Source organism: Seriola lalandi, unplaced genomic scaffold, assembly GCF_002814215.2.
Source record: "Seriola lalandi dorsalis isolate HSWRI2012SDOR001 ecotype SW California unplaced genomic scaffold, Sedor1 jcf7180002054422, whole genome shotgun sequence".
Classification (NCBI taxonomy): Eukaryota; Metazoa; Chordata; class Actinopteri; order Carangiformes; family Carangidae; genus Seriola; species Seriola lalandi.
The window spans coordinates 393,615-408,835 of record NW_019524975.1 but is presented as its reverse complement, the minus strand read 5'-3'; the positions used below and the strand labels follow the sequence as shown (position 1 = coordinate 408,835).

At 41.4% G+C, this 15,221-nt stretch overlaps 2 protein-coding genes and 1 pseudogene across 7 annotated transcripts in view; 1 reads left to right on the top strand and 2 right to left on the bottom strand.

The window, feature by feature from the left end:
• ech1 (enoyl CoA hydratase 1, peroxisomal) overlaps positions 1-5,336 on the bottom strand; it is an 11,382-nt gene extending 6,046 nt beyond the window's left edge. Inside the window, exons 1-9 of one of the 3 annotated variants that reach the window (XM_023410340.2) lie at positions 5,162-5,336; positions 4,967-5,059; positions 3,515-3,683; positions 3,288-3,376; positions 3,078-3,202; positions 2,708-2,756; positions 2,184-2,248; positions 1,535-1,605; positions 705-776 (exon numbers count right to left, since the gene is read on the bottom strand). In XM_023410340.2, the coding sequence (XP_023266108.1) occupies positions 705-776; positions 1,535-1,605; positions 2,184-2,248; positions 2,708-2,756; positions 3,078-3,202; positions 3,288-3,376; positions 3,515-3,683; positions 4,967-5,003 (677 nt within the window). In that variant the 5' untranslated portion in view covers positions 5,004-5,059; positions 5,162-5,336. The remainder of the gene's footprint in view (positions 1-704; positions 777-1,534; positions 1,606-2,183; positions 2,249-2,707; positions 2,757-3,077; positions 3,203-3,287; positions 3,377-3,514; positions 3,684-4,966; positions 5,060-5,161) is intronic. The other 2 variants (XM_087175160.1, XM_023410341.2) reach the window with 2 other exon arrangements.
• A 1,116-nt stretch (positions 5,337-6,452) lies between these two features.
• Positions 6,453-7,219, top strand: LOC147818876 (uncharacterized; annotated as a pseudogene).
• Positions 7,220-8,614: 1,395 nt separating this feature from the next.
• The window catches only part of LOC111657958 (heterogeneous nuclear ribonucleoprotein L-like), a 12,568-nt gene continuing 5,961 nt past the window's right edge, over positions 8,615-15,221 (bottom strand). Inside the window, exons 7-14 of one of the 4 annotated variants that reach the window (XM_023410312.2) lie at positions 12,863-12,895; positions 12,112-12,183; positions 11,464-11,711; positions 10,732-10,853; positions 10,195-10,396; positions 9,930-9,987; positions 9,511-9,627; positions 8,615-9,208 (exon numbers count right to left, since the gene is read on the bottom strand). In XM_023410312.2, coding sequence (XP_023266080.1) covers positions 9,150-9,208; positions 9,511-9,627; positions 9,930-9,987; positions 10,195-10,396; positions 10,732-10,853; positions 11,464-11,711; positions 12,112-12,183; positions 12,863-12,895 — 911 coding nt within the window. In that variant the 3' untranslated portion in view covers positions 8,615-9,149. The remainder of the gene's footprint in view (positions 9,209-9,510; positions 9,628-9,929; positions 9,988-10,194; positions 10,397-10,731; positions 10,854-11,463; positions 11,712-12,111; positions 12,184-12,862; positions 12,896-15,221) is intronic. The other 3 variants (XM_023410314.2, XM_023410313.2, XM_023410315.2) reach the window with 3 other exon arrangements.

Here is a 15,221-nt window from a genome sequence, read left to right as displayed (position 1 = left end):
ATTGCTGCCGGACTCGGCACCCCCGTTTAAATTTTGTGCAGACCCTGCCTGTCAAAGTTACATTTTATGAATCCCAACAACTATGTCTACATTTTCAGAAAGAATTATTTGTCTCCTTTTTACGGTTTGGCCGCAAGCTCGAGTTAAAAATAAAAATAAAGGTTATTTTTTACTGCTTCACGCACTCTAGCCAACTGACGCTTCCACTCTAACTTTGAAGAAAAAGTGATTTGCACTCCTCCTTTGAGTGCTCCCAGTTTGAAAAGTTTACATGTTATGTAAAAACAGTTCCTGTCTTTTTGAGAGAGCAGAAGTTTTCCTCCGTTTTATAGTTTGAATCACATTTCTACGTGCAGGTATGAGAGAGCTGGGTGACTCAGAAAAAAGGTGGGTTTCTAAAGAAAATTCCAATGCATTTCTAATGCATTATTTATTCCCAGTTTTTTGGGAATAACTTTGGGAAAAATTGGAATTTTAACACCAAAAGTCATAGCACCCCTTTCGGGATCAAGACGCACATTTTGATGTATATATTACCGAGGTTTTCTCAAAGCTGCGGGACAAGTTGCGCGCCGAAATTTGGCGGAAGAATAATAAACCCGAAACAGAATATTAATATATGCCTGAGTGCCTCGGAGCTGAGCACCCGTGGCACTAATCAATGAAACAAATGTAGATGATGATTGATGATAGGATGTATTTACCTGACCAGGCCGCTGCTCTTGGCTTCATCTGCATACATCTTCCTGGCGGTCAAAGCCAAGTCGTTCACCAGGCTGCAGAAAATGGGAGTTAGTCACATGACAATATGACTTATTATATAAACATTGAAGATACAGGAAACGCAAAATTGTGACTTTGTAACTTAATAGGTGTTAATTATGTCTGTTTTGCCATCAACTCCCGGAAATGTAACAAATTACAGTAAATTGCTTCTAAATGATTTTTGTCTAGATGTTCTCTTTATTTCCATGTTCTGACATGTAAACTCATTTCATCACAGAGGAACTGGTCCAAATAAGGTACTGCTCTGGTGTGTGACTGACGGTCATTAGTCTAAATAGTGATGACAGGGACTTTACTTGAGATTTAGATTCTTATCCATCACACAACACCGACAGTGAGGCGTCTGATCGGTCCCACATTGATTCTGCAACAGGACGAGTCTAAATGTTCAGCCAGAGTCATAAAGAACTATCCTCAGAGACCTGATCTCAACATCATGGAGTCACGTTTAACTGTTAGAGCAGTTAGAACACACTGCTCTGTAAATGTTTTCAGTTGTGGTTGTTCAGGGCTCATGGTGGAGTAATATATAGTCTATGAATGTAAGATTCCTCTGATACCTTTACAACAAGAGGCTTTGTTGTTTCCACAATTGATTATATTTGTAATTGAAAGTCATATTTAACAAAAATCACTTTAAATCCTTCTATGATGATGATTTTTGTCACTTTTAAATGATTTGCACAGAACATCACATTCATTCCTACAGAGAGGCTGCAGACATGGTTTATAAAAATGACCAATTTACCTGCTGCTACCAATGACTTTAGGAAGTCTCTGGAGAGTCCCAACGTCTGCTGCAAGCCCGATATCAACTTCCTGTAAAGCCAGGAAGACACAAACAGACTGTGGTGACATCATCTCCAAGTATCAAATCAGACAGTATCAGAACATCACCTACATGATTTCTTTCACCTGTATCCTTTTATACAGAGGAGCTCATTTGTGCTTTCCAAATTAAAATGCTGTGTCCCTGTTTTTATTATGTTCTTAAAAACTTTCTATTTCATGTTTATTTTCCTTTGGTTAAACACTCTGAATGAGGATGAATTTGGTTGCTACAGTTCTTATTAAAATATTTTTGTTTTACATCAAGAACTGAAACTGACAACTATCAAAAATACGTCAGAAAACATCCTTAAATACATATTCTTTAAAAAAAGTTAAATAATTACAATAGAGTGTAAAAATAAATATAAAGCCTTTTTCTTTTGTCTTTCTGTCAATGATAATTACAACTTTTATTTTTATGTTTAACTTTAACTAGCTCCTTTTATTTTTCAGCTTCTTAGTTATTCTTTATTTTGGTCTTAATCGTTTCTCTATTCCCTATTTAACATTTCCCGTTTTCCAAACCACATTTCCAAATGATGAAAGTTGGATGGACATGTACTCACCTTGACCTGGAACCAGGCGTCCTGGGTACACAGGCGGATGTCACAGGCTGTGATCAAGTCAACACCTGCAACAGAGCACAACAGCCACTGGAGTTATCTGATTCTAAACTGCAGCGATACGGTGATAGACAAGACATAACTCCTGTATGATGGCGCAGGCATACAAAAAAACAATATGACCGAGAGCAACCTCAACCCGTATCACGAAGCAGGTTCACCTTTCTCTGGTTTCACTGAATAACACGTCAATCTTTAAAACTGCTTCCAAAGACAGGACTACTGAATTAAGCCATATTTGAAGAACAGGACCCCGGTCTGGATCAGGTTAGTCAAATAGCATCTGTTACCGTGGCAATCTACTCTGCTTAAAACTGAAGCCAGCTTTGTGACACAGGATAACCAGAGGTAAGCCTCAAGACAACTGGCTAACACACTATTCTTACTTGGTGATACAGGCCCCCTTAGCTTCAAAGTTAGGCCCTAATTCAAAATGTACTTATGGTCGCACTATAATAATGTCCCACCTCCTCCGACACAGGCTCCGTGGACGGCCACCACAACAGGCTTTGGACACTACGGGAAGAAAACAGCAATAATTAATCATTTCATAGGAAAATGTACCAAAACAACCCAACATTTTCAATGCTGTTCAAACACACAATCATGTCTGTGGCAAGTCTGATCTTAAGATTACAGCTGCAACGATTAATCAATTATTTGATTAGTCACTAAAAAATGTTTTTACTGCAACTATTTTGATGAATATTTTTTATACATTTTATAGACTAAATGATTAATCAGTTAATCTAGAAAATAACTGGCAGATTAGTCGTCAGTTGCAGCCCTACTTATCATTCCTTCGTGTGATAAACAGAACCACTCCTCAGGTCAGACCTTCTCTATGACGGAGAATGTCTCTTGATACTTGGCGATCTTTTGTCTGAGGTTCCAGGAAACTCTGGCCGTGTCGTCGCCCTGTGGCTGGAGTACGTCGCTGGCCATGTCCATCAGGTCAATACCTGGGCAGTATCAGAACACAGACGATAAATACAACTCTACCACAAAAACAAAGTCATTAAAAAGTGTAAACTGCCCGATACCCACCAGCTGTGAAGATCTTCCCTGCTCCAGAAACCACCACCACTCTGCAGTCCGGGTCTCCGGCTATTTCATTAAAGCAATCCACCATCTCACTGAGAGAAAAAACACATTCCTGTCAATGTTGGGGAAACTGCATTAGAGTAAAGAATAATATCCAGATTAATTGTTTGTTTTGTATGTTTGTGGTGGCTACAGCAAATGATTGCATATTCATTTAAACAGATTCCTGCCTCCAGAAGGCTTTGTTCATGGCATTGCGTTTCTCAGGCCGGTGAAGCTCCACATGTGTGACAGACTCTGCCGGGTGGCTGATGGCCAGGGTGGTGTAAGGAGAGGTGGGAGCAGCTGAAGACGACATGGCTCTGACCACAAACTGACTGGGCACCCACAAACCCCTGTCTGAAGTGAGAAGAGAGACAATGATGAAACATAACAAGTTCATCCTGAACAGAACAACAACAGCATGAGACTGAATTCCTCTGAGGCCGAGAAACGGTAACAGTGATGAGACTCACGAGCAGAAGAACACAGATCAATGGAAGCTAAATGGCTTTAGCTTCACTGCCATGGAAATCTAATCTACTATTCTGATAAACAATCACTTCACTGCTTTTTTCAGCAACATGTAAAATATTCTGATCCCAGGTTTTCAAAATGTGGGGATTTGATCATTAACTGTGATTAACTCTCTCTGGGTTTTTGAGCTGCATGTAAATATTTGGAAGGTAACAATCATGCAAAAAGGTATGATAAAAGACTTCCGCTGGTCTGTAGCAAAGTTAAATTATTTGGCCACATTTTAGGGCTGTTACTAACGATTATCTATAACGACTATCAACTCATCTGCAAATTATTTTTTTGATAAATTATTTTGTCTAAAAAAATGTTAGAACATTGTGAAAAATAACTGTTTTAATTTCCCCCAGACCTCTGTGATTGACTTTAAATGTCTTGTTCTGTGTGATCAATAAAAATTCAAAGATATTCAGTTCTCTATCATGTTATGTGTACCATATGGAGTTGTAAAGAAAAGATCAAATCCTCAAATTTCAGTAGCTGGAGACAATATTTGACATTTTTTCTTTGAGTTAAAACAATTATTTAATTCTAAATATAGACGCTCATTCATTTTCTGTTGATTGACCAATAGATCAATCAAGTAATAGTTGCAGCTCTGAATAATTTAAATAGTTCTGATAACTGATTAACTGTTTATCTTCTTTTTTTTTCTAGCCTCTTTGTCTTGTGTAATACATATTTTAGTTTATTTAATTACATCACCTTGGGTTTTTGGAAACTTGTCTTCATAGACTTTTAACTAATAATCGATGAATCAAAAAGATAACCAGCATGTTACTTGTCAATGTAAAATAGTACGTGTATTATCTGTGACCACAGTGTAAACTACAATAACATATGCAGATGAGCTCTTTGCATGTTGCATGAGAAACTCCTGCAGCGCTGTGACCTTTCACCTACATCGCCATTCATGTCTTCTGTTGACTTCAGTTTAACACATTTTCATCTACAAACTATCACGAGCGGAAGCTTGTGACAAACACCAAACATCTGTAAAGCTAACATCTGAAGCACAGTGAAGTTTTATACATTTTCCTCGATAACACAACAGCCAACTAACACACACACACACACACACAAACACACACACCACCGACACTTACATTTGGTGAGAGTTGACCTGACAATGACTGACAACATCGCAAGTTCGCAGGTTCGCAGATCTCAGAGTCCAGAGTCTTTACTGATCAATAAAACTGCAGCAAACAGGGAGAACTGATTCACTTAGCCTGCTGCCCTACTAATTAACATTAGCCTAGAGCTAACTGATGCTAACTGCTCTTAAACAAGTGTCTTACCTACTGTCTGTAAAGTTCGCTGGTGGCCAGCAAATGTACAGAAGCAGAAACACAGGACCGATGTACAGAGCAACAGTTTAGTTGCAGGTTGCAGCTTCTTAAAGTTGCAGCCAAAGGTTTGTGTTACTCTTTGATAACTGGCTTAGCTCAGTCTCATGCGCATGCTCAGCCTGATACGGTGGCTGACGGGGCTCAAACCCGAGACACAAAGAAACTCGAGTCAAAAAGCTTCAGGGGAGGGGAGGTTTGATTGGTGCTCTCATATTACGTAAAAGATCAATATCTATATTAGTCGATAATTGTGTTAAAAAAAACGTTGCTTCACATTCACCAGTTTAGAATATCGGTTTAGAAAATGCAGCATATTTAACAACTAGACTGTAATATTCTGAGTGAGACACAAAACTTTTTTATTCAAGTTTTATCCAGACAATAATTTACCTGATACATAGTATTCAGCAGAAGACTCCTACTCATTATAGTGAATCAGCAGTTGGATGGAAATGGAGAGTAACCTGCAACAATTTATCACATTTCATTGCATTACTCATTGAAACCTGTGTTAAGGGCCTATTCTTAATAATATATCTTTGGACGGTGCCTTTTCACCATTTGCTCTTGTACTCTTACTGTTATTCTCTGTCATCCTATGATATATTAATTTTCTCTCTTGCCTGTATTCTGCTTTCCTTAATATTTTATTTTTGTTTTACTTTTTTCTCTCCTGCAGTGTGCTCGTCATTGCAGCATTCACAAATCATGTCTCAACTAAAAACAGGGCAAAAGGAAAAAAAGAGGAACTTAACCAAGTGCTACCAGAGGCCAGGAGACAACAAAAGGACATTACCAAGCAATTTTTCAATATGATAAACACCAAAAAATTACTCACATGAATATGGAACCAAACAAATTACGCTGTGACTTTTCCTTCCACCTCACTCTCCATCCCTCATTCCCACAGAGGAACTCCTCACCACATGGACATGGATTGAAGAGAGGACAGAAGGATCTGATGAATGGAGTCATAGTGCCATAAAAAAGACGACATCTGTAAAAGAATAAGAGGTCAAATATATAATAACTAAATTAAAAATGTGGAAATATAAAAAGAAATATAAAAAAAACTTGAAAATGCTTTTACCTATTGCTATGGCTATTCCTTGAAGCTGTCCATGAGTTGGCTTCAGGCGGCTTTCCTGCCCAGGCTGAGAAGTTCCTGCACACCTGAATTCAGCTTTGGCAGAAGCCTTTTGATCGAGCAGCATAAAATGACAAAATGAATATGGATAGACCTGATAGGCCAGAAAATGGATATGTATGGTCAGTATGCATCATATTTTCATCACAAATCCCCATGCTTGTGCTGTGTTGCTTTCTGACACATGGGTGCACTGCTTGATTTTACATCTCTCTGTATAAGGTTATACTGCCCCCTGCTTTCCTCCAGTCAATGCGATGGAGCAACGCTACGCCTGGACATCGTCCTTCCTTCCAAACCCCACCGTCCAACCAGTCCAACCAGTCCAGTCAGTCCAGTTTCAGCACCAGCATCCCACAGTGGCTCCCTACCTGGCTCCTCCTCCTCCCCTTCCTCCTTTTTCCCTATTCTTTCCCCTAGCTCTAGCTCTTCATCCAACTCTTTTTCTTCCTCTCCCTCCTTTTCCCCTAAGCTTTCTCCTGGCTCCTCACAGAGCTGTCACCCTAACTCCCCCACCCCAGGGTCAGAAGAGGACCACAGGGCTTCAGTAACACCTGAGCTGCCCAGTGAGCCTGGGGCATCATGCCTCCCCCAAACAACCGAAGTGCCCAAGGAGCCTGTGGAGGTGTGCCCCCCCAAAACACTAGATGTACCCAGGGAGCCTTTGGGCCCCCCCCCCCGAAACATCTGAGTCATCCAGTGAGCCAGGGTTGTTTGGAGACTGGCCTGAGCTGGAGTGGGCGAGGAATGTGGGGCTCGTCATGGAGAGGAGAGAACCTTACGACAGACAGGGGTGCAAGATAGTATGGGAAAAATTTTACATATAGACTATGACGGATGACCTTCTAGGTGAGGGGTAGCGTGAACCTCCAACGTGTTTCGACCCCCCAGTGAAGCTCCTCTGTGACAGAGAAAGACAAGGATGGCGACACCAATGCAAAGGGGTTTATATGTCAGTCGATGCCCACCCTCAACCAACAGCAGTCCGCAGTGACAAGGAAACTCAGTGCAGGAGAAGATACGGTGTAGTGGGACAGACTGTAGTAACAACAGAAACATGTTTATAGGATGAGGAGGAGGAGCAAGGAGGAAGAGGAGGAGGGAAGAGGGGAGGAGGGAAGAGGAGAGGAGAGGAAGAGGGAGGCGAAGAGAGGAGAAAGGAGAGGAGACGAGGAGGGAGGGCAACATGCAAACTACAAACTCATGTAAAAGGTAAATATTTCATGTTATAGATTAAACACGTGTGTTCCTGATTTATCAAGTTTTAACTACAACTTGCTCATCTCCTATTTTTCATTTAGAGAGGTGGAGAGGAGACGGGGAGGGAGGAGAGGAGAGAGGCGAGGAGAGTTAGGTTGTTATCAGATGTCATCTAACCAGATTTACTCAGTTATCAAACCAATCACAATTTTTAAACCTGTGCACAAAGAACAATGCAGTGAGCAGGAAACTAAATTCTCTGTAAAACATTATGAGGCAGTTTTACCTTCATCAGGAGACATGTAATAACTTAAGACTCCTCTGAAGGGTTTTTCTTTACAGTCAAGAGTACTCTGAACTGCCACTCCAGACTCCTGTGCCACCTACTCCCCAATCATTTTCTATTTTTATGATATTCAGGCAGCTGCAGTACAAGCCATTCCTGAAAGATTTGTTGCCCTGATTGTATTGAGAATCATGAGTTTACTGCCCTCCATTGGTCACCGTGAGGAACTTCAACACTAAAATAACGGGCAAACAGTGAGTACTAGCGTTACCAACAGTAACACCAATACTTATATTTTTATTAAAGTGCAGTTTTCTAATGTGGAGAAACTAGTATAACCTGTTAAACATGCTCATACCTGCTGGGTGTTGGTGTGACGTTAGGATATGAACCCCTCCTGTGAATAGTTTCAAACATTTTAGTGGTTGACAGGAGAAATATTTAGTTTTCTTCCTTCCTGTGTGTTTGCTTAATGCTCCTTTAGCACAGTGCATTTAAAAAACAAACAAAAAAAAAACTTCATACTCAGAATCTATTTAAAATGATTGTGGGAGGCAGACTGGAGACACATTACTATAGTTATGGTCTTAATAGCCCACCACCAGATACCAGGCTCTGGCCAAGCCTTACTCCAGGTAACTTAAGCAGCAGTTGAGTTGGATTTTCATGTGATTGGATTCAGTCTGAAAACAGTCTTCTGTCAAAGATGTTGACAGAACAAACAGAAACATATTTAAGACGGTAAATTCAGAAATGTGGCACAGTAAACTTTAAATTGATTTTTTTTATTTTTAGAACAAAACAATTCTCCATCTGCATATCAGACATGGAGACACACAACTGAGTCGGCAGCAATTAAAATAACACAAAAAGAAATAAATCAGCTACAATAAAAGTTTCAAAAGACAGCTCTTTTACAAAACCATGTTAACCACTGCCACTGAACCACCTGAGCATAAAACTTTCACATACGCTTTCTCACATGTCAGGTTACTGTATAAGCATAATACAAAAAGTAAAAAGGACAACTTAATACCGAAGACACACAGGTACTGATACTCTATAAACCACATCTGGGGCATAAATATCAAAAATTTTAAATGCCTGTTAGCATTTGTTTAGTCAGCTTAATATACCAAATATAAGGAGGGATCAATTGTATTGTGAAGAATAATATTTCACGGTAATTGAAGTGTTTTTGAAAATCAATTATCCCCAGGTGTGTTGCAAGCAGTCGTGATCTAAGTACATGTGAACATGGGAATGGCTGACCAATCTTCATCATCCTCGCTAAAAGGGTGCGTTCAGTTGGCGTGCTGAACGGTGGAGAAGCACAGTTTGAGGGTGTAAGGGTAAGGACCAGCTGCAACGAGAGGAGATTGAAATTTAGGCAACAATAAACATGACCTGTGGAATTAATCAGTCTTCTGATTAAACCACAATTATGTTTACATCTTAACAAATCTGCCTTTGTCCAAGTTACTCCAGTAGTTGAGACATGCGTCATAACTGTAACATTGTGTGCTTTCAGTTTATTACAATAGTCCTACTTAACGTTATGTTTGCATCACCTACAAATTTGTGATCTTAGATCCCACCAGTCTCAAGGTACTTGAAACAACACCTCCACCAACCCCTGACCCCAAGGGGAACAATTTGTCTTACCCATACCTGCGTTTTTCATCTGGAAGTGGTTCATCATGGCCAGGGCCTCCATGGCATCATTAATGGACTCCCACTCCAGCAGACCTGAAGCACTGCGGTCACTGGGAGCTGCACCACCTGGTGGTTAGAGGGTCAACAGGGGTCAGGTATTTACAGATACAGAAATATCACTATCCAGTCTGAGGATCCTGGATTCTGCATTTCATTTTTGTCCTGTTCTAGATGTTTGTCAACATTGAGCTTGACAGCAAGTTTTCTTAAACTTCCCAGTTCTAAAATGCTACAGTTCTTGATTTGTGTAGCTACAGTACTTTATTTGAAAAATGTGACCTTTGTTGCTCTTATTTTAATTAGGGGGATTCCAGATGCAAAAGCCGCCACAACCAAAATTATAAATAAGCAGAATCAAAGTAGCTTACTTTTTCCTGTGAACATTTTGACGTTGACGGGGCATTTGACACCAATCTCATCACAGATCTGTAAAGAGAAAAACATTTATGGAGGGACAACAGCACTTTAAACACTTCTATTCCGACAGTCAGAGCTTGCAACAGTTATTTTAGTGCATTCTTAAATGCTTTGATTGGCCTTACATGAATTCCAATGCAATATAATACAATCAGTGGTGGACACTCAATATACGACCTGTGCTCTTAACACACATCCACATTTCTTCCTACAGACCTGAGAGAACACCTCTGGTGTGACGTCTGGCTGAGCGTTGAAGAAGTGCAACACGTTGCTCGGGTGCTGGATGCGGTTTTTGGCCGCCTGTTCTGGTGAGGTGAACCGGTTGTTTCTGGAGCCATGGAAGTCCTTGAAACTGCTTGAGCCATCGTCCAGCTCATAGCACTGACCGGGTACGATGGCTTGCTGCTTGGACACACTGCAGGGAGCGATAATTTCACACATTTTAGAATTACTTTACTGCACAAGCCAGGAGAGAAACCAGCTGTGGCGGGAGCATTGACATTTCTGATGCCCTACAAACTGGTGTATTTGGGGAGGAGGGCATACAGCTGCATGACTTGAACTACATTGCTTTGGTTCAGTAAACTAATTAATCCCCTATGTATCCGTTTGCCCCGACACCTACATTTATAGAATATAATCCATTTGTGTAAGATGCTGTAATATTCTTTCTTCAGGCATTCTACCTCACAGCAGAGTTCAGTTCTCCTGGACAACAACTACTTTTAGGGGTTGACAGGGTGAACTCACCACACATTCAGTTTCTGTCCAAAGAGAAAGTTATTGTTGAGATGAGTGATGGCGCGATCCACTGCATAGCAGTCTCCCATTTCCACCATGGCAGCCCCAGGCTTACTCTTCATGAACTTTACCTGTGGAAAGTGTCAGAGGACAGGATTGACCAGTTTTCTATGAAACAGCGCCACTCCGGCTTTAAGAGACAAAGATTCATTTGCATAAGCATTATCAGGTGTAAGATGATAGCTTGGAGCAGGGGTGTGTGTTGTGGCTGTGTGCACGCCAGGTAAATATCTGCCACTTCCAAAATGCAGCAAAGTTTCCCCAGTGTCACGCAAAAAACTAACTTTGGTTTTAAAGAGCCGTCCTTGTTTTAGTCTAAATGTCAGTTTTTCAACTTTCCTGCTGATAACGTCAGTCTGTTATTTAATGCCTTAGATACAGTCAGAAATGAAGAGATGAAACCGTTACTATTTTAAGAGCAACTATTCATAGACACGTAACAACTGCAGCTCTCTGCAGAAACAGATGGGAATTAAATGATAAATTTAACAGACCTTGCTCATAAAAGAGGAATTACCTCTTTGATGGCATGTCTCTCCTTGGTGCCAGCAACTGGAACAAATTGATTTTCTTCTCATACTTATGTGCTCCTTTTTCTCTTACTATATTTCATAGAAATATTTTATAGCAAATTGTCACCCATCACAGCAAAAACAGACACATTTATTGTCAGATACTGACCCGCTCTACATTGCCATAGAGACAGAAGATATTGAAGACACGGTCGGCATTCATCTTGATAGGATCCAATCCGTACACCATGACCACTGGAGAATCAGCGTGGGCACCATACTCGCCAGGTGGAGGGGGAGGTGGTCCATAGCCTGGCCCATAGCTTCTTCCGCCACGCCCTCTCATTGGTGGACCCATGCGTCGACCTTCATAGGGTGGAGATCCGTAGCTCTCATCATAGCCATGGTAACCACCTCCTGAAGAATGAGACAGCGAGTAAGAGAACAGAAAGTCAACTATTAATCCGGCAAGGCAAGGTCAACTCAAAAGGGAGAAGGATTTCACTTTAAAACGCTGACACTGGTTGTAGATAAAGATGGTCACTACTTCATAAATGCAGCATGTGTATGTGCCACAGTTAAAAATGACAACACAGCACCACTTAACTGCCACTGTGTGGAGGACCCGTTTATAAACTAGTTAGTCAACTTAAATACATCAGGTTTAATAATCTAGACTGCATCTGCCTAGAAAATAGGTCAGGAAATATACAGAAGCTGTGTGTTTAAACTTTCATAGTCCAGAAGAGATGTGCACAATATTTTGTACACGCAAATGTGTCTCCTTTCTCGTTCCCCAGTTGCGTGAGAGCCTTACCGTACTCTGGAGGGTGATCGCCCAGCAGAGCAGGCTGTCTCTGGCGCTTGTTGGGGTTGGCATTCACGTCTTCTATAAGAATAGAAGACAAAAGAGGACAAAGGTAGAGGGAAAAAAAAAAGTGACAAGATAAATATGACAAGGAGAGACTGGAAACAAGGCTGACTGCAATCTCTACATGACAATGGGATGCCTAATCCATTTAAAAATGTGTATTACGGTAAACATACACTGTCGTCAAAGTCTGCCTCAGATTGCACACCATAGAGTGGATTCATTATTTGTTGGGGAAACTTTATAAAAAGGACTTCAATCAAAGTAACACCTGAGACAGACACATGCATTCAAAGATTGATTCATCTTGCCTCTAAGAGCCAAGCAGCACAGACATATAACCCTCCCCCCACATTACACTCCAGGCTGGCTACAACAATCAACCAAAGTGGCTGAAATTATCTTCGTCTTTATCTAAATTAGTTGAGGGAAATGGGGAGGGAGGTATGGGAATGTAACAAATAGCAAGACCGATATTAGGTTCTACAGGAACGACCCTAAAACACAAGCCTTTTTAATTCGAACACATCAAGAATGCTAAACCTTTAGCATCTAAAGTGGAACAGGGGGAAATGGCAAAGATGAGGTGGATGCTGATGATCTAGGAAGTGAAGAGTGTAAGGATATCAAACAGTCACTCTGGATAAGTATCACATTTGGCTAAATTTAAAAATAAAGTTTGTACGCTCACACACACCTGCATTGCTCCCATTGCCATCTGCATCACCATCTGTACAGGTACACAATAATCATACACAATCAGAATGGAAGCCAGGTTAATCAAACGAACATTTGTTTTTTCGGGCAAGTGTGAAATTACCCGTTAAATATCAGAAGAGTGCAGTACAACCACTCATGACAAAAGTTGTCTGACCTCATGTGGGATAAATGTTGGAAAAAAAAACAAAAAAAAAACAACTATGTTATGCGGAAGGCGTGGTACCTGTGCAGGTGACCAGCCAGACTCTAGAAGAAATCTGGCAACAAAAATATCAAAAGCAGCTTAAATTTTGGACACCAGCAGCCACTGTGGCTGGTGGATGAAAAGCTCTCCTGGCTTTCCAGGTATGTGATGGTTTGTAACAAACATGGCTGGTCATGGATCAAGCACATCCTACATGAATTAAAATTAAATTCACACCCTTTCCCCAGATTAAAAACAGGATTTAATTCCCAAAGAAACTATGACGTAAATTCAGGGAACCACACACAAAGATGAGATTCCTGATGGCTGTAAACTGCCAACAGAGGGAGTGACGAGACAGAGCGAACAAACACACAGTAGGTTTTGAGTGACATTAGAAATGCAGGCTCCGACAGAACCACAACCATCACCCTCTTCCAGAAAGAGAAAGATTAAGCCTGTATGAGAAGAAAAATGGACTCATGTCAGTCTTGTGTGGCGATGTTGGGTGCTGGGCTTTGGGGTCATGTGGTGCTGTGCGGTTATGTTCCCTGAGGAGGGTCTTGATTTACTTACTGCATGCTTACAAACAGTGGGAGGAAGACATTTGCAGCAGTAGTTCCACCACTCTCCACTCAATTCATTTCATCCCATACTCTTATCCATTTCCTCTTTTGGGGAAACAACTCTCCACCTCAGGATCGATTTGTGGTTTTATCAAGTTGAAACGCCCACTGGCGGGGTGGTTGTCCGTTTGGGCTGAAGTTTCCATCCTTTTTGTTCCATTTTGGAAAAGTCCGCTTACCGCCCACTGGTAGGCCTTGAGGCTGCCATAGAGCACATTTCAGTTGGGAAGCCGGCTCCTCTTAGCCGCAAATTGCCAAACCTGCATCACATGGAAGGTGTTACACAGGTTCTAGAGACTTTAAAATATTTAGAAAAAAAGCTGCACTCAAAAAAGGGATAGCTAAACAGGGATGCAATGTGGTAAGAAAATCAGAGGGAGGAAAAGATGAAGAGATGAGGAGAAAGAGCAAGAGAGAAAAGCTGAATTCCATGTGGGAGGAAACACATAAGGGGTAAAACCAAAAATGGGCCTGACTGGGCTCTGAGTGTGCTTGATGGTGTTGTCAGCAGTGTCTTGTCTTCATCAGTTGTCTTGTGTTGTCTCCAGTGTGACTGGCTACAGCTTGATTCGGGCGTGTGAGTCATCTATTGGATCAGTTGGTACAGCATCAGCAAGTGTCAGAGTGTGCTGCTCAAATGTTTTGTTTTCATGACGACAAGCATGACGAGCAACGCGGCCCGTGACAGTACAGGGAGGGCCAAGGCTTTAAAAATGTGATCTTGGTCGACTGGTTAATATCAGTATGCGTCATCTGTTGTACTGAGAGATGTCTGTCACTACTTCTGTTTGGGTGGATGCTGTGTCTTCGCTGGTATCAGTCTCCATTTGGTGTAGACAGTGGGGGTTTGTAGATGCAAGCTTTGGCCTGCTTCAATGTGTCATTCGCCTGTGTCTCAAAATGGGTTAGAAAGGAGGAAGGGGGAATGAGGGGGGAGGGACCAAGTGTAGCTCAGTGCCCAAATCTCCCCGCCCTCTAGAAGTGTGCGTTGTCTTCGTGGTTCTTGTGCTGGAATGCAGAGATGAGGAATGAGTGGTATATCAGTCCTACATCATCATGTTGAATGGGAGGTGTCTTCTAGCTTATCCCCTTGTATCGCAGGGGACATTTGGCCCTCTGTATGATAGTGGTTGTGTCCTCACTGAAGAAGTGGATACTGGAGATGGTGGTTGCTGAGTGGTGATGTTGTCAGCATGTATTCTGCCTCACCCTCTTAGCACAAGTCCTGTCCTGTGGATGTTTTTTTAATTGACTGAGATCACTGATTTATTAGGAGGAGATAAGGAGTTACATGATGTTGCAGATATAGCCTGTTTACTGATGCTGGTCCATGCCTCTGTTCTCACTTCTCAGACAAATCACACAAAAAAGTAAGTTATAGACAAGGCTATCTGACACTAGTTTGACCAACTGGTCTTTGGTCAGAGCCACTTTCTATTTTACATCAAACTCATTTTGGCTGCAAGGAGAGGGTCCTGCTGTCGACCACTTGTTTTTGTTAGATAAACCCCCCCCCCCCCCCCCCC